This window comes from Oryx dammah, unplaced genomic scaffold (assembly GCF_014754425.2).
Source record: "Oryx dammah isolate SB20612 unplaced genomic scaffold, SCBI_Odam_1.1 HiC_scaffold_23, whole genome shotgun sequence".
NCBI classification, from domain to species: domain Eukaryota; kingdom Metazoa; phylum Chordata; class Mammalia; order Artiodactyla; family Bovidae; genus Oryx; species Oryx dammah.
Genome location: NW_024070207.1, coordinates 56,830,982 through 56,857,372, shown reverse-complemented (window position 1 = coordinate 56,857,372; position 26,391 = coordinate 56,830,982). Strand labels below are relative to the sequence as shown.

General features: G+C 40.3%; 1 protein-coding gene across 1 annotated transcript in view; it reads right to left on the bottom strand.

Moving 5' to 3' along the window:
* Positions 1-26,391, bottom strand: part of F8 (coagulation factor VIII) — a 142,388-nt gene that overhangs the window by 51,295 nt on the left and 64,702 nt on the right. The window contains exons 13-14 of the mRNA XM_040265450.1: positions 20,545-20,754; positions 5,122-7,969 (exon numbers count right to left, since the gene is read on the bottom strand). Coding sequence (XP_040121384.1) covers positions 5,122-7,969; positions 20,545-20,754 — 3,058 coding nt within the window. The remainder of the gene's footprint in view (positions 1-5,121; positions 7,970-20,544; positions 20,755-26,391) is intronic.

Sequence of the window (26,391 nt, the reverse complement as noted above, 5' to 3'; positions counted from 1 at the left end):
ATCCATGTTGTTGGAAATGGCAAAGTTTCATTATTTTTTATGACTAATATTCCAGTGTGTATGTATACCATACCTTCTTACAATCATCTGTTGATGGATACTTAGGTTGCTTCCATATCTTGGCAATTCTAAATAATGCTTCTATCAGCATTGGGGTGAATGTATCTTTTTGAGTTTGTGTTTTCATTTCCTTTGGATATATATTCAGGAGTGGAATTTCTGAACAATTTGGTAGTTGTTTCTTTTTTAATCACTCTTTCCTTTTGGGATTTCAATTAAAAATATGTTAGTCCTTCACATTCTATCCTCTTTCTTCTGATTATATGTTGTTGTATCACAGACTACCTCAAAAATTTAGTGGCTTAAAACAACAACTGTTTTTTATTGTACTTGTCAATTCTGTTAAGTCTGGAGTTCCAGCAGGGCGTGGCAAAGTAATAGTTTCTCTCTTCGTGGTGTCTAATGTCACTCAGTGGTATTCAACTGGCATCTGGGTTAGTCTGGAGGGTCCAAAATGGCTTCATTCACATGTCTATTGCCTTGGTGGAGAATGCTGGAAAGTTGGACTCAGTCAGGACACTCAGTCAGAGAGAGCATCTGAAGGGATAGACGTGAGCTGCATGATACTTTCTGAGATTGTTGTTGTTGTTTAGTCACTAAGTTGTGTCCAATTCTTGTGACCCCATGGACTACAGCACACAAGGCTTTCCCGTCCTTCACTCTCTCCCAGAGTGTGCTCAAACTCAGGTCCACTGACTCAGTGATGCCATCCACCCATCTTATCCTCTGTCACCCCCTTCTCCTGCCCTCAATCTTTCCCATCAGGGTCTTTTCCAATGAGTCGGCTCTTCACATCAGGTGGTCAAAGTATTGGAGCTTCACCTTTAGCATAAGTTCTTACAGTGAATATTTAGGGTTGATATCCTTTAGATTGGCCTGGTTTGATCTCCTTGCAGTTCAAGGGAGTCTTAAAAGTCTTTTCCACCACTGCAATTTGAAAGCAATTCTTTGGTGCTCAGCCTTCTTTATGGTCCAACTCTCACATCGGTACATCTGTACTTTCTGAGAAAGCCTTGGAAATCACATAGCATCACTTCCACTATATCTACAGATCACACGTTTCTGTCACATTCTATTCATTGCCAGCACAGATCAAAAGGAGGGGAATTAGACTCCCTTTGAAAGGGAGAATGGCAAGGTCACATTGTACAAGAAGCATGTAGGACAGGATATCTTGGCACATCTATCTTTGGAAAATAGAGTTGGCTATAATCTTTGGGCTTCCCAGGTGGCACTAGTGATAAAGAACCTGCCTGCCAATTCAGTTCAGTTCAGTCCCTCAGTCATGTCTGACTCTTTGCAACCCCATGAACGGCAGCATGCCAGGCCTCCCTATCCATCACCAGCTCTTGGAGTTTATTTAAACTCATGTCCGTTGAGTCAGTGATGCCATCCAGCCATCTCATCCACTGTCGTCCCCTCCTCCTCAAGCCCTCAATCTTTCCCAGCATCAGGGTCTTTTCAGATGAGTCAGTTCTTCGCCTCAGGTGGCCAAAGGATTGGAGTTTCAGCTTCAACATCAGTCTTTCTAATGAACATTCAGGACTGATTTCCTTTAGGATGGACTGGTTGGATCTCCTTGCAGTCCAAGAGACTCTCAGGTGTCTTCTCCAACACCACAGTTCTAAAGAATCAATTCTTCAGTGCTCAGCTTTCTTAATAGTCCAACTGTCACATACATACATGACTACTGGAAAAACCATAGCCTTGACTAGATGGACCGTTGTTGGCAAAGTAATGTCTCTGCTTTTTAATATGCTGTCTAGGTTGGTCATAAATTTTCTTCCAATGAGCAAACGTGTTTTAATTGCATGGCTGCAGTCACCATCTGCAGTGATTTTGGAGCCCAGAAAAAATTCTGACACTGTTTCCACTGTTTCCCCTTCTATTTCCCATGAAGTGATGGGACCAGATACCATGATCTTCGTTTTCTGAATGTTGAGCTTTAAGCCAACTTTTTCACTCTCCTCTTTCACTTTCATCAAGAGGGTCTTTAGTTCTTCACTTCTGCCATAAGGGTGGTGTCATCTTCATATCTGAGGTTATTGATATTTCTCCTGGCAATCTTGATTCCAGCTTGTGCTTCATCCAGCCCAGCGTTTCTCATGATGTACTCTGCATATAAGTTAAATAAGCAGGGTGACAATATACAGCCTTGCTGTACTCCTTTCCCTATTTGGAACCAGTCTGTTGTTCCATGTCCAGTTCTATGTTGCCTCCTGACCTGCATACAGATTTCTCAAGAGGCAGGTCAGGTGGTCTGGTATTCCCACATCTTTAAGATTTTTCCACAGTTTGTGGTGATCCTCAGAGTCAAAGGCTTTGGCATAGTCAATAAAGCAGAAGTAGATATTTTTTCTGGAACTCTCTTGCTTTTTTGATGATCCAACAGATGTTGCCTATTTGATCTCTGGTTCCTTTGCCTTTTCTAAATACAGCTTGCACATCTGGAAGTTCACAGTTCACATACTGTTGAAGCCTGTCTTGGAGAATTTTGAGCATTACTTTGCTAGTGTGTGAGATGAGTGCAACTGTGTGATAGTTTGAGCATTCTTTGGCACTGCATTTCTTTGGGATTGGAATGAAAACTGACCTTTTTCAGTCGTGTGGCCACTGCTGGATAATGCAGGTTTGATCCCTGGATTGGGACGATCCCCTGGAAGAGATCATAGCAACCCATTCCAGTATTCTTGCCTGGAGAATGCCAAGGACAGAGGAGCTTGGCCGGCTATAGTCCATGGGGTCACAAAGAGCCAGACATGACTAAAGTGACTTAGAACACATAGTCTTTATTATCTCTTTTCTATATTACATTTTAAAATCTCTGCATTCTGCATTTCATATTATTTCTTGTTATTTACCTACTACTTCACCAATTCTTTCTACATGATGCATTAGTGTTTTAATTGTATCTGGTGATTCTGAGATCTTCAGTCTGTGAGTTTGTATTTGGCTCTCTATTGTTTCTGTGGCCTCTTGCTTACTTTTCTTGTTTTGTACCCAGCATTTTTGTGTTCTGGAAATTGTATCTCGAATATTTGTGAAAATAACCTGAGGCCTAGAATTTTGGTTTCTTCCATGAGAGGTTTTATGTGTTCTACCAGATGTCTGCAGGCACTGCCAATTCAAGACTTGCTTAAATTATGATCAAGGATAGGGATTTCATGGACAATACACATGACCAAAAACCAGGATATAAGTCAATGAAGTACAAGTTTAACTGGTTTACCATTACTTTGATGATATAGCCCTTAAAGCAGGCATGGTTTACAGCTACTTTTACTCCATTATCATCCCATTAAATCTCATTTGAATGTTAGTAATATGATTATAATGCTCAAATTGGTATCTTTTAGCACAAACCACTTCTTTGGTTTTAAGACTCATATATCAAACTGCCTACTCAACATCTGAACTTGGATATTCTAGTAGGCATGTCAAATTAAATATGTACAAAACAGACCCTTGAGTGTCTCCTCAAATAAATCTGTTCTGCATCATGGCTTCCACATCTCATTAAATGTCACCAGCTTCCACCTAGTTGCTCAGGAGAAAAATGAAACATTTTTCAGTTTTCTCTTACCATTCCTCCCCATCCTCAATCTAACAGCAAGCCTTCTCTGCTTATCTTTAAATTATACTCAACACCCTTACATTTCTTTTTACTTTCATCCTCACCACTCTGTTCAATAGAATGGGAAAGACTAGTGATTTCATCAAGAAAACTGGAGATACCAAGAGAAAATTTCATGCAAAGATGGGCACAATAAAGGACAGAAATGGTATGGACCTAACAGAAGCAGATGAGATTAAGAAGAAGTGGCAAGAATACACAGAAGAACTGTACAAAAAAGGCAGTAATGTCCTGGATAACCACGATGGTGTGGTCACTCACCTCTGCCCTACTCCTGCATACACTTCTTTACTGTACTCCACTCATGCTGGTCCTTTTTTGTTCCTCAAGCATGCTAAACTTGTTTCATTTGAAGGGTCTTTGCATTTCCTGTTCCCTCTGCTGAAAATGTCTTCTCTCAAACTTTGGTTAGCAGACCTCGTTTTTGTTTGTTTGTTTTTTAATTTATGTGGCTGCACTGGGTCCTAGTTGCAGCATGTGGGATCTTTATTTGTGGCATGTGTGGTCTAGTTCCCTGACCAGGGATTGAACCGTGGCACCCTGCATTGGGACTGTGGAATCTTAGTCACTGGACTACCAGGGAAGTCCCTAGCTGACCTCTTATCATCATTTAGGCATCAACTCCACAAACAGAATGTTTCTGACCACCACAGTGAAAGTAACAACCCCTGTCACTCTCTACCATATCATTCAATTCTACCTTTTGAACAGCACCAAGATTCCCTTATTTAGTTTTTTACTACTTTATTGCATTTTGACTTTCCCAGCAGAATATAAGCTCCTGCGTTGCCATTCTCTAGTGTCTGCGCAAGTGCCTGGCATGTAGCAGGTGCTCAATAAATATTTGTTGCCTGATTCACTCTCCTTATGTTTATCTTCCAAATTTCTCTGTGTGTTCTCTCCCCTGCCCAACCTCCTTCTGCTCCCTTCACACTGAAATTCTCCCATTTTGCCCTCTGGATCCCCAGTACTTTGGAAAACGACCTCCCCTGCCACCTCAGTCTCATTACCACACACTTCAATGCTTCCTGCTGTGTCTATCAGGGCACACTCAGGAGATTAAGCCTTACCCGGCAGCTCATAAGCTATTAGGTGAGGCTGACTTCCTTCCTGTTCCACGTGGCTGCTGCTTGACTCTGACGTCTCTACCCTTTTATAGATCCCTCTTCTTCTCCATCCCACCAGAGTAAGATTTTCATGCTACCTGAATTTACCATCCTGTAACCCTCATTGTTAGTGTCACCACCTAACCTCCCATTTGCTCCTCAGCTTCATCTACACTTTGCCACTTGCTTCTCAGCTTCCTCTATAAAACAGTCTTTGGAGTCTCACTGCTGCAGATTGATTGTGGCTTCCCTATTGTTTCAGCACCTGGTCAAGTCAAAGGTCACAACAGTAGCACAAAGGAATAATCAATGGATCCATACCTGTTTCTTAGTGCGTGGGGGGATCTACTCATCCCATAATCCCAGAGCCGCTCCACTGCAGCAATAAAATAGTGGCGTGTTCTCTTTTGAAAGCTGCGGGGGTCCTGATTTTCATCTTCACCATAAATGTCAAAATCTTCTCTCTTTGTTTCAATCGACAAAGTATCATCATAGTCAGTTTTGTCCGGCTCTGGCTGAAGAGTAGTAAGGGTTATCTCCCTTTGATGGCGTTTCAAGATTGGTGGATTTTGACAGCACACCCTTCCAGTCCCTCCTTGCTTTGGCCAGGGAGCTTCTCTTTGGGCCTTATCTTCTCCTTCATTTGTTACTGCTATTGAATAATAGTTTTCACTAGGGTCTAGGGGCAAAGTGATATCTTTTATCTTCAAAGATGTGAGTTTGTGTGACCTCTCTAGGGATTTCCAGGCTTCTCTTGGTATCAAGGCAGCTGATTGGTTATCCCAAGCAAGGGGACCCAGCAGCTTGGAGGGAATCTTTTCAGAGCTTTCTGTTGTCCATTTCAGAGATGGCACTTTTCCAGGCCTGTAGACTTTATTCAATTTAACAAGTCCCTGTGTTTTCTGAAGGAAGATCTCTTCCCTGAGATCCAGGTGGGCAGGAGAAACCTTGCTAGTTTTTGTAGGCAAGTCTTCCTGATGAACAACTTTCCCAGATGCTTCAGACAAGCCTGGTTTCAACAGAAACGTGTTCTCAAGTTTCTTGTACATGAGTGGATTTGCGGCCTGTTTCCCCAGGGTGCTGCTCTTTCTTTGACTTCCAATCACTTCCAACGTTAGCAAAGCTAAGGAAAGGTTATTTTTCTTGGCTCCGAGTAAGAAATGACTGGTTTCTTGGACCCCAGAATGACTTGCCCCCAAGTTATAACCATAGGTTGATGCTGGAGGATGAGAAGAGTTATCTTCGGGTGGGATCTTGGTCACATCTGTAGGTCTAATTGACCTATGACTCCTCAGAGGAACTGCATCCTGCTGACTTGGGATAGGAGACAGTCTTGTAGTGCTTGGAGATCTCTCTACCATTTGCTTTGTTTGATTCCCTAAGCCTTCCACATTTGCTTCCACCCTTCCTTTTGAGAAATGGGCCGCATGAATCCCAGCTCTTTTTGCCGAATCACTTAATGACCTGTTGTCTTGAAGTACTAGAGTATGTGTCTCTTCATCTAAACCTCCGGCATTTTGCTTAGTACTTAGTGAAAAGAGGTTCTTCAGGAAATTCTTAGTTCCAATCACTGTATACACCTGAGGCAAAACTGCAGTCTCGGGGATTAATGTCTCTTTCCTTTCTGTCTCTTCCTGGGATATTTTTTCTTGATTGTCTGTATCATTTTCTTGGACATTAGCCAAGTTAGTAAGAACTATGCTTTTGCTATTTGGAAAAATCATCTCTTCGAGGCTGGTGTCCTTGCTAAATTCATCCTCTCCTGCTACTACCTTATTCTTTTCTGATAAGACATTCTGATCTTTCACAGAGTTTTCTGATACTGATGATGTTAACTGCTTTGGACTGGGCCTTTGCCCAGAGCTTAGGGAGTTCTTGCCATGGGTCCTTTTTATCACGTTTGTTGAATCTGGCAAAAACAGAGTCTTGAAGAATGGTGTATCTGGATATTTTGTATCTAGTGGCTCAGGGCCTTCTTTTTCTTGATGGATCATTTCCCTTTTTTTGGATGAAGTAGTTTTATTTGACATATGGCTTAGTCCAAAAGATGTAGTATTTTTGTGCATAAACAATTCATCATGAATCAAAGAAGTCACTTCTTGAAAGTTGGTATTACTGTCTAATACAATATCTTGCCAGACTGATGTACTATTCTCAATTAATACTGTTGGGTCATCAATGTGAGTCTTTCTATTAGTTGTTGAGTTAGCTGGTGCCTTGCCTGTCTTTACCAAAGAGATATTCACTTTAAATAAAGTATCATCTTTGTTCAATGACACAGGTCCATGAACTCTTTCCTCTTTAAATAGCCTATCACTCTCCATTGATAATACGTTTTCTCCCAGTGAACTTTTTTGACTATTCATTAAAGCTGCTTCTAACAACTTGGAATTATTATCTTCTTTACTCAAGCGCAAAGGTATATGTGACTCAATAACATGAGATAAATTTTTGCCAAATACAATGGCACCTAATTGACTATTAAAATTAACTGGCATATTTGGGGGTCCAAAGGAACCTGTCTTTTCAGTACCTGCTGACAACTTGTCTGATGGAATTGTTGGTAAAGGCATTAGATTGTTTGATGAACTTGAAATTTTTAAATTAAGTTTGTTCAACTCTGCCATTATAGTTGTTCCCAAATTCTCATTTAATCTTAGTGGCAGTTCTGGCTCTTGAGTAAATACTCTTTCCCCACTGTGATGCAGCTTTGGTCCAAGATGTGCCACTTCAGATGGGGATGGGCCCTTGTTTCTTTCTGTTGGTCCAGGCAAATGATCAGTAGGCTCATTTCTGTCTTCTTGGAGATCAGATAAAGATAATCTGTGTGGAGTAGGATTCTGTCCCAAGAGCATCAACAAATCACTAGAGGAGACACTTTGTTCTTTAAGCAGCTGCACTTTCTCTCCAGACTGAGGGTCAATCTTCTCCATGTCATTTTCTGGAGTCATGGTGGGTTTGAATTGCTTTTGCCTAGTGTTAGGGTACCTTGAATTCTGGGAGAAGCTTCTGGGTTCAATGACATTGTTTTCACTCAGCAAGAAGGTTGGAATAGCTTCATATGTGTCATAATAATCGCCAACATTCCTGTCACAACTATCAACCTTCAGTAAGGCTGTCATGCCTCTGTTTCGAAAGTCTGAGTTGTGGCACCCCAGAACCCACAGACCTGGAGATGAGGAAGAATAAGACTCTGATTACTCATAACTCAAGTCACAAGCAAGATCTGTGCTAGAGGTTCTCTTCCATTCCCAGAAAAATGAAAAAAAAAAAAAAAACAACTACTTAGTACCATTATATTGCCAGTTGTTATGTTAAATGCCAGATATACGTAACAGTAGTCCAACAATGATAGTAAAAGTGGTTTTTGCATTGCTGCTGTTGTGGCATATCTCTTTGTGACCACAAGAAAGGGCTGTGATTTTAAATGAATATATATTGGCATAAAAATGGAGAAATATAATTAACATACACAAGAGTAGCGAGTCTTACTAGTCACATAGAGCTCGGGTGACGACAGTGACTTAATTCTGGAAATTTTACCTAGGGCAGCTGTTTTCACTATACAGCACAGTGCTGTAGGTTCTACAGTAACATTATGTGCTCAGTGCTCAGTCGCTCAATTGTGTCCAACTCTGTGCGACCCCATGGACCGTAGCCTGCCAGGCTCCTCTCTCCATGGGATTTTCCCAGCAAGATTACTGGAGTGGGTTGTCATTTCCTCCTCACTGCCTGGGGTCAAGTCCCAGCACTACAATTTATCAGCTGTGTGACTTTAAGCAAGTCAGTTGAGGTCTCTGAGCTCCAGTTTTCAAATTTATAAATGACTCGTTCAGTTCAGTCGCTCAGTCGTGTTCGACTCTTTGCGACCCCATGAATCACAGCACGCCAGGCCTCCCTGTCCATCACCAACTCCCGGAGTTCACTCAGATTCACGTCCATCGAGTCAGTGATGCCATCCAGCCATCTCATCCTCTGTTGTCCCCTTCTCCTCCTGCCCGCAATCACTCAAATCACATAACACAATGCCAAGCATCCACTATGACCAATGTGTAGGATAAGTAACCATGAGGGAGCAGGACTTAGGTTTAGGATACAAATAACATAATAACTCATCACAGGGCTAACAATATTAATTTCTACTATGAACAGGATTATCTGAGTGAAAGAATTTTATGGTGGTGAAGTATATGCATAAGCATAAATGGAAACAAATACACCTTTACTAAGCTACCCATCAGGTAAATGAATGGTCTTATCAAGTTACAGAAGCAAAATCTTAACCAAAAAATTTTCTCAAAGTATATTTCACAGAGCCCTATTAGACAATAGGATGCCCACGAAAAATCTTCCTGTTTTCAGACATTTTGGAATTAATTCACATTGCATTCTGTGTGCAGCCTGATAATCACTCAAACAGGAAATGAGAATAAAGAGATTTTCTAATATACAAGGATTCAAAGTATCTACCTCTAATTCAGCCATTCTCAAGAATTGATTAGAGAATTTTATAACTGAAATAAAGGAGTATATTAAAAAATATGAAGACATGGGATATAAGAACCCAATCTCATGATATGTAAAGAGTATTTTTTATTTTATAAAACCATGTTGGGCTAGAGTAGACCAGAACTGGAGTTGGAATGAATAATTTAAATCAGGTTATTGACTAAAAATTCCACATTTATAACTTCAGTCAGTTCAGTCACTCAGTTGTGTCAGACTCTTTGCAACCACGGACTGCAGCACACCAGGCCTCCCTGTCCATCACCACTCCCAAAGCTTGCTCAAACTCATGTCCATTGAGTCAGTGATGCCATTCAACCATCTCATCCTCTGTCATCCCCGTCTCCTCCCGCCTTCAATCTTTCCCAGCATCAGGGTCTTTTCAAATGAGTCAGTTCTTCACATCAGATGGCCAAAGTATTGGAGATTCAGCTTCAGCATCAGTCCTTCCAATGAACATTCAGGACTGATTTCCTTAAGGGCTCACTGGTTTGATATCCTTGCTGTCCAAGAGACTCTCAAGAGTTTTCTCCAACACCACAGTTCAAAAGCATCAATTCTAAAGCACTCAGCTTTCTTTATGGCCCAACTCTCACACCCATACATGCCTAATGGAAAAACCATAGCTTTCTCTGATTATATGGACCTTTATCAGTAAAGTATTATCTCTGCTTTTTAATATACTGTCAAGGTTTGTTATAGCATTTCTTCCAACCTAGACAGCATATTAAAAAGCAGAGACATTACTTTGTCAACAAAGGTCTGTCTAGTCAAGGCTATGGTTTTTCCAGTGGTCATGTATGGATGTGAGAGTTGGAGTATAAAGGAAGCTGAGTGCTGAAGAATTGATGCTTTTGAACTGTGGTGTTGGAGAAGACTCTTGAGACTCACTTGGATTGCAAGGAGATCCAATCAGTCTATCCTAAAGGAGATCGGTCCTGGGTGTTCATTGGAAGGACTGATGTTGAAGCTGAAACTCCAATGCTTTGGCCACCTGATGCGAAGAGCTGACTCATTTGAAAAGACCCTGATGCTGTGAAAGATTGAGGGCAGGAGGAGAAGGGGATGACAGAGGATGAGATGGTTGGATGGCATCACCGACTCAATGGACATGGGTTTGGGTGGACTCTGGGAGTTGGTATTGGACAGGGAGGCCTGGCGTGCTTCAGTCCATGGGATGGCAAAGAGTTGGACACGACTGAGCGACTGAACTGAACTTCTTCCCAGGAGCAAGTGTCTTTTAATTTTGTGGCTGCAGTCACCATCTGAAGTGATCTTGGAGCCCAAGAAAATAAAGTGTCGCTGTTTCCGTTGTTTCCCATCTATTTGCCATGAAGTGATGGGACCAGATGCCATGATCTTAGTTTTTTGAATGTTGAGTTTTAAGTCAGCTTTTTCACTCTCCTCTTTCATTTTCATCAAGAGGCTCTTTAGTTCCTTTCTGTTTTCTGCCATTAGGGTTGTGTCATCTGTATATCTGAGGTTATTGATATTTCTCCCGGCAATCTTGATTCCAGCTTGTGCTTCATCCAGCCCAACATTTCACATGATGTACTCTATATATAAGTTAAATAAGCAAGGTGATAATATACAGCCTTGACGTACTCCTTTCCCAATTTGGAACCAGTCTGTTGTTCCATGTTCAGTTCTAATTGTTGCTCCTTGACCTGCATACAGATTTCTCAGAAGGCAGGTAAGACGGTCTGGTATTCCCATCTCTTTAAGAATTTTCCAGTTTGTTGTGATCCACACAGTTAAAAGGCTTTAGCATAGTCAATGAAGCAGAAGTAAATGTTTTTCTGGGGTTCGCCTGCTTTTTCTAAGATCCAACGGCTGTTGGCAATTTGATCTCTGGTTCCTCTGCCTTTTCTAAATCCAGCTTGAACATCTGGAAGTTCTCAGGTTCTTGGTTCACGTACTGTTGAAACCTAGCTTGGAGAGTTTTGAGCATTACTTTGCTATTGTGTGAGATAAATACAATTGTGAGGTAGTTTGAACATTCTTTGGCATTGCCTTTCTTTGGGATTGGAATGAAAATTGACCTTTCCCAGTCCTGAAGCCACTGCTGAGGGTTCCAAATTTCTGGTATATTGAGTGCAGCACTTTCACAGCATCATCATTTAGGATTTGAAATAGCTCAGCTGGAATTCCATCACCTCCACTAGCTTTGTTCTTAGTGATACTTCCTAAGGCCCACTTGACTTCGCTCTCCAGGATGTCTGGCTCTAGGTGAGTGATCACACCATCATGGTTATCTGGGTCATGAAAATCTTTTTTGTACAGTTCTGTGTATTCTTGCTACCTCTTCTTAATATTTTCTGCTTCTGTTAGATCCATACCATTTCTGTCCCTTATTGTGCCCATCTTTGCATGAAATGTTCCCCTCGTATCTCTAATTTTCTTGAAGAGATCTCTAGTCTTTCCCATTTTATTGTTTTCCTCTATTTCTTTGCATTGATCACTGAGGAAGGCTTTCTTATCTCTCTTTGCTATTCTTTGGAACTCTGTATTCAGATGGGTATATTTTTCCTTTCCCCCTTTGCCTTTTGCTTGTTTTCTTTTCTCAGCTATTTGTAAGGCCTCCTCAGACATCCATTTTGTTATAACTTAGCTAAATCTAATACTTCCTCTCCCTGGGCTTCCCTGGTGGCTCAGAGGTTAAAGCATCTGCCTGGAATGAGGGAAACCCAGGTTCGATCCCTGGGTTTGGAAGACCCCCTGGAGAAGGAAATGGCAACCCACTCTAGTACTCTTGCCTGGAGAATCCCATGGAGGGAGGAGCCTGGTAGGCTACCGTCCATGGGGTTGCAAAGAGTTGGACACGACTGAGCGACTTTACTTCACAAATCTAATTCTTCCTCTCCCCGACAAAGACAGTAATAGGTGAGAAAAGGGGAAATGAAACTCCATAAACAGGTTTGGAATGACATCCACCATACTCTGAGAAAGACCTGGGATTGAGAATAGTGTTAAGAACTTTAATTATATCTGTACTGGTTAAAATTTTGTAATGATAACATCTTTTTGTATTACATGTGTGAATAAAAATAAATTAGACCATTATAGTAATTAATAAATTTCAATCCAAGAGCTTAAATGAGAGTTCAAAAAAACCTCAATTAAATAACCAAATAAAAATAAATTCTATCTAATATATATATATATATATATATATATATAATTTGAAATAAGAAAGGAGATATAACCAGAGATGCAAAGAAAATTAAATTATAATTCCCTTGGAGACACAGCTGCCAATCTCCTAGTCTGGCTTCTGACACAAGCATAACATGCCTGGTCAAGTTTGAGAATGGTCAGTACACAAATATACAGACCTGTCTATAACCTCAGTGATATACCCAGGGATTTCAGAGAACTGATTAAATTTTTAGGCTGATCTTCAATCCCGGAGCTAGTCCCCATCAGAGTAACCCAGAGAGACACAGCCCAGCTGATCACAAGTGGGTGAGGAGCACACCTCAGGCTTCAATAGACAAAATATCTTTAACAATCCAAGGGTACTGCAGTATCCCTAGCATGGAATACTAACCAGTCTTTTAAAATGATGACGTTCATCTATGTTTATTAACATAGAAAAATATCAAATACATCATTAAGTGAGCAAAAGTGAAGTGAAAGTTGCTCAGTCGTGTCTGACTCTTTGTGACCCCCAGGGAATTCTCCAGGCCAGGATACTGGAGTGGGTAGCCTTTCCCTTCTCCAGGGGATCTTCCCAACCCACGAATCGAACTGGGGTCTCCTGCAATGCAGGCAGATTCTTTACCATCCGAGCCACCAGGGAAGCCCAAGAATACTGGAGTGGGTAGCCTATCTCTTCTCCAGGGGATCTTCTCAACCCAGGAATTCAACTGGGGTCTCCTGCATTGCAGGTGGATTCTTTACCACCTGAGCTATGAGGGAAGCCCAAAGCAGATTACAAAACATGATATAACTGTCATTCTACTATGTGTTTCGGAGTTCAAATTTTTCTTTTCTTTAAAAAAAGAGATTTTGCATATTAGTGATTCCATATAACATTTGTCTTCATCTGGCTTATTCACTTAGCACAATGCCCTCAGGTTCCTCCATATTGTCACAAATGCTAGTTTTTCCTTCTTTTTTAATGGATGAATAATAGTTCATCATATATATATGATGATACATATATCACTTTTTTCGTTTTCAGTTTAATTAAAATTTTTTATTACAAATTTTTCTTGTTTTTTATTGAGTTATGGTGGATGTACCATACAAATTTCAGGCGTACAACATAGCGACTCACAAATTTTAAAGATTATACTCCATTTATTGTTATTACAAAATATTGGCTATATTCTCTGTGTGGTTCTATATATCCTTGTAGCTTATTTATTTTACTAGTTTGTATTTCTTATTCTTCTGCCCCTATATTGCCCCTGCTCACTTCTTTCCACTGGTAAGCACTAGTTTCTTCCTTACATCTGTGAGTCTATTTCTTTTCTGTTATATTCACTAGTTTGTTGTATTTTTTAGATTCCACCTTTAAGTGATATCATACAGTATTTGTCTTTCTCTAACTTATTTCACTCAGCCTAATGTCTTCTAAGCCCATCCATGTTGCTGCAAATGGCAGTATTTTATTCTTTCTAATGGCTGAGTAGTAGTCCACTGTGTGTGTATACTGTGCTGTGCTGTGCTGTGCTTAGTTGTTCAGTCATGCCCAACTCTTTGCAACAGCATGGACTATAGCCTGCCAGGCTCCTCTGTCCATGAGGATTCTCCAGGCAAGAATACTGGAGTGGGTTGCCATCACCTTCTCCAGGGGATCTTCTGAACCCAGGGATTGAACCCAGGTCTCCCACACTGCAGGCAGATTCTTTACCGTCTGAGCTACCAGGGAGGCCCAAGAATACTGGAGTGGGTAGCCTACCCCTTCTCCAGGGGATCTTCCCAACCCAGGAATCGAACCAGGGTCTCCTGCATTGTAGGCAGATTTTTTACCATCTGAGTGGTATACCAGGGAAGCCTGCGTGTGTGTATACATCTTTATTCATTCATCTATTGATGGATACCTAGCTTGGCAATTGTAAATAGTGCTGCTATGAACTTTGGGAAGCATAGCTTAGAGTTTTCATTTTTTTGGATAAATACCCAGGAGTGGAGTTTCTGGGTCATATAGTAGTTCTGTTTGTATGTTTTTGAGAAACCTCCATTCTGTTTTTCATAGAGGCTGCATCAATTTACATTCCCAGCAACAGTATAGGAGGGTGTCCTTCTCTCCACACCCTCATCAGCATTTATTGTTTGTGGATTAAAAAAAATTTTATTTATTTATAGCTGCGCTAGATCTTCATTGCTGTATGTGGGTTTTCTCTAGTTGTGGGGAACAGGGGCTATTTTCTAGTTGTGCTGTGTGGGCTTCTTATTGCGGCAGTTTCTATTCTTAGGGAGCACAGGCTTTAGAGCATGGGCTCAGTCGTTCTGGTACATAGGCTTAGCTGTCCTACAGCATGTGTGATCTTCCTCAAATAGGGATCAAACCTGTGTCCCCTGCATTGGTAGGCAGATTCTTAATCATGGGACCACCAGGGTAGCCCTGTTAGAGGATTTTTTGATGATACCTTCTGACTGGTGTGAAGTCATACCTCATTGTAGTTTTGATTTGCATTTCTCTAATAATTAACTATGCTGAACATCTTTTCATTGGAAAAGACTTTGATGCTGGGAGGGATTGGGGGCAGGAGGAGAAGGGAACGACAGAGGATGAGATGGCTGGATGGCATCACTGACTCAATGGACGTGAATCTGAGTGAACTCCGGGAGTTGGTGATGGACAGGGAGGCCTGGCACGCTGCGATTCATGGGGTCGCAAAGAGTCGGACACGACTGAGTGACTGAACTGAACTGAACTGAACATCTTTTCATGTGCTTGTTGGCCATTACTATGTCTTTTCTGTAAAAACATCTATTTGGGCCTTCTATTTTTGATTGAATTTTTTTGATGTTGAGCTGTGTGAGCTGTTTATATAGTTTGGATATTAACCCATTGGTCATATATATTCTCCCATTCAATAGGTTGTCTTTCTGTTTTTGTTTTGTCAATGGTTTCTTTTGCTGTGCAAATCTTTAAGTTTAATGAGGTCCCTTTTATTTATTTTTGCTTTTATCTCCTTTGCTTCAAGAGATAGAACCAAAAAATATTGCCACAGTTTATGTCAAAGAGTGTTTCACCTATGTCTTTTTCTAGGAGTTTTATAGTATTCAGTTTAGGTCTTTGAGTTTATTTTGTATAATATACAAATTCTCTACCGTAATATGTTAGAGAATTTCTAATATCATTCTCTTACATGCATCTGTCCAGTTTTTCTTCAGTATCTGGAGACTGTCTTTTATCCATTGTATATTCTTGCTTCCTTTGTGATAGATTGACCATAGTGTGTGAGTTTACTTTTGGGCTGTCTACCCTGTTCCATTGATCTATGTCTCTTTTTTTGTACTAGTACCATACTGTTTTGATATCTGTTGCTTTGTAGTCTGAAGTCAGGGAGGATGATTCATCTAATTCTGTTTTTCTTTCTCAAGATTATTTTGGCTAATCAGTGTCATTTGTTCTGTGAAAAATGGCATTGGTAATATGAAAGAGATTGCATTGAATCTGTAGATTTCCTTGGGTAACATAGTAGTTTTTACAGTACTGATTCTTCCCATCCAAGTACATGATCTATCTTCCTATTTTTTATTTCTATCATCAGTGTCTTATAGTTTTGTGAGTACAGGTCTTTCATCTAACTCTTTGTGGCCCCATGACTGTAGCCTGCCAGCCTCCTTTGTCCATGGGATTTTCCAGGCAAGAATACTGGAGTGGGTTACCATTCCCTTCTCTAGGGGATCTTCCCATCCCAGGGATTGAACCTATGTCTCTGTATCTCCTGCATTGGCAGGGGGGTTCTTTATCACTGAGCCACCTGGGATCCCTTTGTCTCCTTAGGTAGGTTTATTCCTAGATATCTTATTTTTTTATGATGCAATTGTAAATGGGACTGTTTCCTTAATTTCTCTTTCTGATAGTTCATTGCTAGTGTATAGCAATGCAACAGATTTTCTGTACATTAATTTTATATCCTGTGAAAAGTGGAATGAAGTCGCTTAGTTGTGTCTGACTCTTTGTGACCCCATGGATTCTCCAGGCCAGAATATTGGAGTGGGTTGCTTTTCCATTCTCCAGGGGATCTTCCCAACCCAGGGATCAAACCCAGGTCTCTTGCATTGCAGGCAGATTCTTTACCAGATGAGCCACAAGGGAAGCCCTAGTGGTGTTATATCCTGTAACTGTACCAAATTCCCTGATGAACTCTAGTAGTTTTTTGGTGCTCCCTTTAGGATTTTCTATGTACAGCATCATGTCATATGCAGATAATGACGGCAAATAGTGAAAAAGAGTGACATCCATTGGTGGGTGAAGCTGGTTCTGAGGCTAGAGCAGGCTCACTGAAGGGCAGGACCAGGATCCAGGGGATTCTAGGGCTGGTGCCTGCCCACTGGTGGGTTGAGCTTGGTCCCAGGTTCTCTGGCTGGAAGTCTTGGATCTGGTACCTGCACAATGGTGTGCAGGGACAGACCCTGTGCCCTCTGGTGGGCAGGGCCATGTCCAGGGGCTGCTGTGGTCTCAGGGGGTTCTAAAGGCAACCTGTCTATTGGTGGGTGGGCTGTGTTCATGCCCAGTTATTTGCTTGCCATCATGTGTCCTAGAACTGGCACTTATAGATGCTGAGCCAGGGCGGGACTGCGTTTTCTTGCTGATAAGCCAGACAGAGGATTCCTCAATGGCATTTGCAAGCACCAGTGTCCATATGGTAGAAAGAGCTCCCTAGAATGGCTACCACCAGTTTCTATGTCCCCAGGAGGAACTGCAGTTGCCCCCTGCTTCTCCAGGAGACTCTCCAAAATCAGTAGGTGAGTCTGACCCAGCCTCCTATTCCTGCTTTTGCCCTGGACCATGTGAGAGTGAAGTTGCTATTTCCCCCAGCTCTATGGGACTCTCAATTGTATGCATTACTGGCCTTCAAAGCCAAATGCTCTGGGGGCTTGTCTTTCTGGTCCAGCATCCCTGGACTGGGGAGTCTGATGTGGGGCCAGACGTCCTACTTCTTTTGAGAGAGCCTCTGCACCCGTAATTCTCCTATTTGTGAAACGCCCACCCAGGGATATAAGACTGGACAATATCATGATGTCTGTCCTACCATCTTATTGCGGTTCCTTCTTTATAGCTTTAGTTGTAGGAGATCTGCTCTGGTAAGTGCAAGTCTTTTTCATTGATAGCCGTTCTGAAAATAGTTGTGATTATGGTGTGCCTGTGAGAAGAGGTGAGCTCAGGGTCTTTCTACTCTGCCATTTATTCATAAATGGACACTTAGGTTCTTTCCATGTCTTGGTTATTATGAAGAGTGCAGTGAAAAACATGGGAGTGCAGGTATCTCTTCAGGATCCTGATTTCATTTCCTTTGTACATATACCCAGAATTGGGATTGCTGGATCAGATGGTAGTTCTCTTTTTAACTTTTGGAGGAATCTCTGCACAGTTCTTCATAATGGCTACACCAATGTACATTCCCACCAACAGTGCATGAGGATGCTTTCTCTACATCCTTGCCAACATCCTTATCATCCTTTGACTTTTTGATAACAGTCATTTTGACAGGTATGAACTGGTATTTTACTGTGGTTTTGATTTGCATTGCCTGATGATTCGTGATGTTGAGAACATATTCATATACCTGTTTGTCACTTCTTTGTCTTTTTTGGAAAAATGTAATGGTATTCCATAAGTCCTGCAGGCTTTCTTCATTCCTTTTTTTCTCCTCTTGACTCAATAATGTCAAAAGATTTATCTTGGAGTTTGCAGATTCTTTCTTCAGCTTAATCAAGTATGTTTTTAAAGCTCTCTGTTGCATTTTTTTCATTCACTGTATTCTTTAGCTCCAGGATTTTTGGGTTCTTTCTTTCTTTTTCTTTTATTTATTTATTTATTTATTTTTCTTTCTTTCTTTTTCAATGTGTGATTCAGCAGCTCCAGTTCCAACGAGGGTACAACAGCATAGACCACATGCAGCTCGGTCAGTTGAGGTCAGTGTCAGCAAAGATTATGGAGGGTCCTTCGTTGTCAAAGCTGTGAGTGTCCATGATGGTGATGAGGGTCGTTGATCTCCTAGGTGGTGAAGGTTTCTGGGGTTCTTTTGTTTTTCTTTACACACACAGACTGAGGCCCTAGCTGAGGGGATTCTTGGTGCTGGGTCTGGCATGTGAGCACACAGGCCTGGGTAATAGTGCTGGTTTCTGGGGCAGAGACACGCATGCATTTGTGATAATTCCACTGTTTGGAGAGTGGGTGCCTAGTGTGACAATGGAATTCACTGTGCCTGTGTTTGGAGCCTGAACATACCTGCTGTGGTGGTGCCAGTGTCAAAGGTGCAAATGAGCCGTTAGCCAAAAGTAAACCATATGCTGGGTGCATGGCAAGTCTCACCACGTTTAAAAGAACTGTAATCATACAGAGTCTGTTACATGACCACAGTGAAATTAAAATAAGAAATCAGTAACATAGAACAGGGGCTTTATTTAGCTTGAGCTTTATAATCAAGGTAGAAAATTTCCCCTCAAGACACATAAAGCAGAGTTTTAATTTGTCTTTAGAATTTAACTGATCACCAAAGTAGTTTACAAGCTTCTGAAAATATTGATATTTTAAATAGCATTCTCTGCCTATACACACACACACACACACACACACACACACACTTTCTTTGGTTTAGACAATTACAATCATATTATGTATACTGTTTTATAACATTTTTGCACATTTTAAATTTATTCATTCATTGAAAAAATGTTTATTAAGCATCTACTATAGGCCAGGCACTATAAACACTGGGGATTCAATGACAAAGAAGATGACAAGGTCTCTGAGACCTTACAACTTAGCTGTAAAGCAGATAATGAAGATATAAACATGAAGAAACAAGATACTTTCAGAGGTGTTATTGGAGTTCTGTCAGGGTCTTCTTCACTCACTTCCCACAAAAATACATTACTGAAGTATAAGATGAGTTTCTGGGTATGAAGGTGAATCTATGGTTTTATATGGTAAGATTGGTTTTGATTCCCTAGAAATTTCCCCATGAGAGTTTATCTCCAGAAAAGTCATAAGTGTAATAGAATAACTACAATCTGTTAGGTTTAGACAGGGTCAGTGTTCCTCCTGATCACCAGACTGCTGCTGCTGCTGCTAAGTCGCTTCAGTCGTGTCCGACTCTATGCGACCCCATAGACGGCAGCCCACCAGGCTCCCCTGTCCCTGGGATTCTCCAGGCAAGAACACTGGAGTGGGTTGCCATTTCCTTCTCCAATGCATGAAAGTGAAAAGTGAAAGTGAAGTCGCTCAGTCGTGTCTGACCCTTTCGCGACCCCATGGACTGCAGCCACCAGGCTCCTCCATCCATGGGGTTTTCCAGGCAACAGTACTGGAGTAGGGTGCCACCACCTTCTCCAGATCACCAGACTGGGTGTGCTCAAAAGCTTCGCCTTTGAGTCATTCTGGAGGGAGGCATATGATGAAAAGTTGACAGCCACATTTGTCCCGAAGGCTTCACAGTGGTTTGATGGTATGTGCGCATGCAAGAGGAGATTATTATGCACTTCCCAACAAAACCAACGTTCACAAGGCACACAGAAACATATTTAGCCAGACCCTGTGTGTTAACTGCAGGTATAAATGTATATTCACCACTACAGTCTAATAAACACACTTAAAAGGTTGGCCCACAGCAAGTAAAGGCACTTTTTAAAGCAAAGACTTTTAACTTAAACATTTGCTGTGGTGCATATGTGCATGTTCAGTCATGGCCAACTCTTTGCAACCCTATAGACTGTAGTTTGCCAGGCTCCTCTGTCCATGGGATTCTCCAGGCAAGGATACTGGAGTGGGTTGCCATGCCTTCCTCCAGGGGATCTTCCCAACCCTGGGATCAAACCTGCATCTCTTGCATCTCCTGCACTGTGGGCAGATTCTGTCCCCACTGAGCCACCTGTGAAGCTCATTTGATATGGTTCTGTCATTAAAATGCCTTGCAATTACCAAAATCACCTGAACAATTTAGCATGTGACGAGCTAGTGGGCAGATGTGAGCTAGTGGGCAAAAAACCATGTGAATGGTCAGTGAAGCAAACACTGCTGTTAGTAAAAGAATAATATAAATAACTAACCTGGATTTTCCATTGACATGAAGACAGTTTCTCCCGAGAAGGGGAATAGGGTGAGTGTGTCTTCATAGACCATTTTGTGTTTGAAGGTATATCCAGAGAAGAAGACAGAGAGGAAGTCAATTTGGGCTCCAACACTTAGAATGTACCAGTACGCCACCTCATGCAAACAAACCGACAGCTGCAAGCTATCAAAAACATAGCCATTGATGCCTGCAAAAGAAATGGAGAATAGAAGATTTTAGCAGTATCTGGATGTATTATTTTTTGTCATGATATGATTATAAATGATTATAAGTTATGCTCCATATCTTATTCTCAAGAAGAGATAACATTATACCTTCCAAAAAAGCAAACTGTAATGCCTGATCAGCTAGGTTTCAATCTCAAAGTGAGGAGAGTTGTAGACCATGGTAATGATGCATTTAGGTGCTATATGGTGGGTGGCAGGTTAATGAGGAGGAGGGCATTTGCATGGTCTCAGTGTATCTCCCTACACACTGTATATTAGTTGCAAAGAGAAAAATAATAACTATACAGAGGGGAAAAAAAAACAAGAAAATCTTTGATCTGGTGATTAAAATTATTATCTGCTAATGTTCCAAATTCAAGGAAGCACATTTCAAAGAATCAGGACAACTAGATCCAGGACTACAGCCTGAACTGGGAAGAGGAAATGCTACAAAGAACAGCATTAATTGATACAACTGGAATATTGGCTGTCAATTAGATAAATGTATTATATTATGTATTAGATAATATATCAATGCTACATTTTCTGAATTTCATAACTCCACTTTGATTATGTAAGAGAATATATTCATTCATAGGAAATACACAATGGAGTATTAAAAGATAAAGGGATATGATGTCTACAGTCTAGTCTCACGTTGAAAGTAAGTTATAAAATATGTATATAGAAGAAAGAGAATGATAAAGAAAACATAGCAAAATCTTAAAAATGAGTGAATCTGGATAAAGTGTATATGGGAGTTCTCTATTATTCTTGCAGTATTTCTGTAAGTTTGAAATTATTTCTGAATGAAAAATAAATAAAAGTAAAATATATTTCAACTTATTAAGAGAATTGTTTCTGAAAGCCTCTTCCATATATCTAGCTGTCTATCCAATCAATAGATGTTTGTCTACTCTGCAAGGTGGTTGCCCACAAATCCAGTAAGCTATGCTCAGACAATAGCTTAGTGCAACTGAGAATCAAAGTTTCTTCTCTTCAAAGTGATAAAAGGTATTTTAAAGCTATTGTAATTACAAGCATGGTCTTAATGCAGGTATGGTCCCTGGTGGCTGCAATGGTAAAGATGCAGGAGATCTGGGTTCCATCCCTGGGTTGGGAAGATCCTCTGGAGAACAGAAAAGCAACCCACTCCAGTCAAGAGTCAGCCTGCAATGCTGGAGACCCAGATTTGATCCCTGGGTTGGGAAGATCCCCTGGAGAAGGAAATGGCAACCCATTCCAGTATTCTTGCCTGGAGAATCCCATGGACAGAGGAGCCTGGCAGGCTACAGTCCATGGAGTCACACAGAGTTGCAGGTATAGATGATTATATCAATCAGAACAGAGTCCAGAAACAGATACAGATATAAATGGAAATTTAATATATGATAAAGGGAGCATCCCAAAACAGTAGCAGAAAGAATGAACTATTTGGTAAATGCTGATGGAAAAGATGGCCGTTAATATGGAACCACAGAAGACCCTGAATAGCCAAAGCAATCCTAAGAAAGAAGAACAAAACTAGAGGTATCGCATTTCCTGATTTTAAACTATACTCTAAGATATAATGATTAAAACAGTATTGCAAAAAAGAAATAAACAGTATGGCACTGGAATAAAGAGAGACACATAAATCAGTGAAAAATAATTAAGAGTCCAGCAATAAATGCTCACATATATGGCCAACTAATAAATGACAAGTGAGCGAAGAATATTCAATGGGGAAAAGATAGTCTCTTCAATAAATGGTGTTGGGAAAACTGAATAGCCACATGCAGAATGAGTTTGGACCCTTACATTACATGATACAAAAATATTAACTTGAAATGGATTAAAGACTGAAGCATGAGACCTGAAACTGCAAAACTAGAAAACACAGGGAAACTCATCTTTGCAATGTTTTTTGGATATGACACCAAAAGCACAAGCAACAAAAGCAAAAATTAATAAGTGGGACTATGTCCAACTAAAAATCTTCACAAAAAAAGAACAGCCAACACAATGAAAAGGCAACCTATGGAATGGGAGAAAATATTTGTAAATCATATATCTGATAAGGGATTAATATGCAAAATATATAAAGAACTCATATAATACAGTAGGAAAACAAACACACACAATCAATTAGCTTTTAAAAATGGGCAGGGGAACTGAATAGACTTTATTTTCCCAAAGAAGACATACCAATGATCAACAGGTACAGAAAAAGATGCTCAACATTACAAATCAAACGTGATCCTCCATGAAATGTCAGAGAAAGAGAATTACTTTATGATTCCACTTACATGTAGAATGTAAAAAAAGATGAGCTCATAGAAATAGAGAGGAGAATTGTGGTTATGAGGGGCTGGGGTGTGTGTTGGGGAAATGGGTTGGTGTTGGTCAAAGGGTACAAACTTCCAGCTATATAAGAGGAAAAATTTCCAAGGATCTAATGTACAGCATGGTGTTTTGGTATTTTATATACTTGAAAGTTGCTAAGAGATTAGATCTGAACTGCTCTCATCACAAAAAAACAAATGGCAATTATGTGATCTGCTGGAGGTGTTAGCTAAAATCATTGTGGAAATCAAATCATTTTGCGTATATAAGTGTATGAAGTAGACACAGTGTACACCTTAACATTTAATACAATGTTGTATGACCAATTTATATTAATAATGCTGGAAACAAAACAAAACAAACAACAACATTCTGTGTATAATGGGTAAAATTTCAAAGGCAAGTCCCCTCCAACAATGAAAACTGAAGTGTGTAGAACTTCCAAAATAGTAAAGAAAAATTAGAATTTAAAAGCACTTAATGGATCAAAAAATTAAAAAGAAGAAACTTAAAATTTAGAAAAAAGGAAATACAAAATTAGACAACACATATAAATCCCATGCAGATAGAATAAACTCCCCATATATGCAGAGTACATCATGAGAAATGCTGGGCTGGATGAAGCACAAACTGGCATCAAGCTTGCTGGGAGAAATATCAATAACCTCAGATATGCAGATGACATCACCCTAGTGGCAGAAAGCAAAGAGGAAGTAAAGAGCCTCTTGATGAAGGTGAAAGAGGAGAGTGAAAAAGTTGGCTTAAAGCTCAATATTCAAAAAAATAAGATCATGGCATCTGGTCTCATCACTTCACGGCAAATAGGGAAAAAGTGGAAACAGTAGCAGACTTTATATTTTGGGGGCTCCAAAATCACTGCAAATGGTGACTGCACCCATGAAATTAAAAGATGCTTACTCCTTGGAAGGAAAGTTATGACCAACGTAGACAGCATATTAAAAAGCAGAAACATTACTTTGCCAACAAAGTCCATCTAGTCAAGGCTATCGTTTTTCCAGTAGTCATGTATAGATGTGAGAGTTGGATTATAAAGAAAGCTGAGTGCCCAAGAACTGATATGCTTTTGAACTGTGGTGTTAGATCCAACCAGTCCATCCTAAAGGAAATCAACCCTGAATATTCACTGGAAGGACTGAGGCTGAAGCTGAAGCTCCAATACTTTGCCCACCTGATGTGAAGAGCTGACTCATTAGAAAAGACCCTGATGCTGGGAAAGATTGAAGACGGGAGGAGAAGGGGACAACAGAGGATGAGATGGTTGGATGGCATCACTGATTCAATGGATATGAGTTTGAGCAAACCCTGGAAGATTGTGAAGGACAGGGAAGCCTGGCATGCTGCAGTTCGTGGAGTCGCAAAGAGTTGGACATGACTGAATGACTAAACAACAACAGCAATGATAGTTCTATCTTTACATTTGAGAGGAATCTCCAGACTGCTTTCCATAATGGTGGTACCAACTTCCATTCCCACCAACAGTGTACAAGGGTTTCCATTTCTGCACATCCTTGCCAACACTTGTTATCTTTTCAAACAGGCATTCTAATGGATATGAGGTGATATTTCATTGTGATTTTGATTTGCATTTCCAAACTGTCTTCCAGAGTGACTACCTGATTGTACATGCATGAGGGTTCCTTTTGCTCTGCACTCTTGCCAGTATATTTAATGTTATCCATTTTGGTTTATTGTAGCTGTTAAAATAGCCCTGGAGTGGTATCTCACTGTAGTTTTAATACGCATTTCCCTAATGGTCAATGATGTTGAGTAACTTTTTCATGTGCCTTCCATATATCTTTTCTGGTAATGTATTTATTCAAATCTTTTATCCATTTTTTAGGGGTTTGTTTTCTTACTGCTGAGTCTGAGAGTTTAGATATGTATATGTGATTAGCAAATATTTTCTACCAATCTGTGGCTTGTCATTTCATTGTCTTTAACAGTATCTTAAGTAGAACAGTTTTTCCTTTTGGATGAAATTCAATTTATCAGGTTTTTCCTTCTATGAATTTTTATTTTGGAGTTATTTATCAGAACCCTTTGCCTAACTCCAGGTCATGAAAATTTCCTTCTATTTTTTAATTTTTATTTTTACTTTATTTTGCTTTACAATTTGTGGTTTTACATTATGCATTTAGATCTATGATCCATTTTGAGTTAATCTTTAAATGTGAGATTTAGTTTGAGCTTCATCTGTTTTTATATGGGTGACTAGCTGTTCCAACACTATTTGTTGAAAAGACTATCCTTTTCCCATTGAATTGCATTTCCATCTTCATCAAAAATCAGTTAGCTGCATGTGTGTGGGTCTATTTCTGCACTATACATTCTATATCATCCAACTTTGTGAATACAATGCTATCTTGGTTACTGTAGCTTAATGTGCTATGCTGTGCTTAGTCGCTCAGTTGTGTCTGACTCTTTGCAACCCCATGGACTGTAGCCCGCCAAGTTCCTCTGTCCATTGGGATTCTCCAGGCAAGAATACTAGAGTGGGTTGCCATGCCCTACTCCAGCGGATATTCCCAACCCAAGGATTGAACCTAGGTCTCCTGCATTGCAGGCAGATTCTTTGCGATCTGAGCCACCAGGGAAGCCCAAGAATACTGAGGTGGGTAGCTTATCTATTCTCCAGGGGAAATTCCCGACCCAGGAATTGAACCTGGGTCTCCTGCATTGCAGGTGGATTCTTTACCAGCTGAGATACCAGGAAGTGTAAGTCTTAAAACCAGATACTATAATATGAGTCCTCCAACTTGATTTTTCTTTTCCAAAATCGTTTTGGCTATTCCTGTGCCTTTGCATTTCCATATAAATTTTATAATATACTTTTCCCTACCAACAAAAAATATCATCATGGGATTTTATTGGAATTGCATTAAATCTATAAATCAGTTTGGGAACAGCTGACATCTTCACTTCATTGAGTCTTCCAATTCGTGAATGTTGTATGTCACTCCACTTATTTAGGTTTTTTAAAATTTCTTTCATCAGTGTTTTGTAATTTTCAGTGTACAGATCCTGCACATTTTGTTAGATTTTGGCCCAAGTATTTCATTGTTTGAGGCATTATAAATGGTATTATTATTTTTTAAAATAAATTTATTTACTTTAATTGGAGGATAATTACTTTACAATATTGTATTGGTTTTGACGTACATTAACATGAATCTGCCATGGGTGTACATGTGTTCCCCATTCTGAACCCCCTTCCCACATCCCTCCCCATACCATCCCTCTGGGTCATCCCAGTACACCAGCCCCAAGCACAT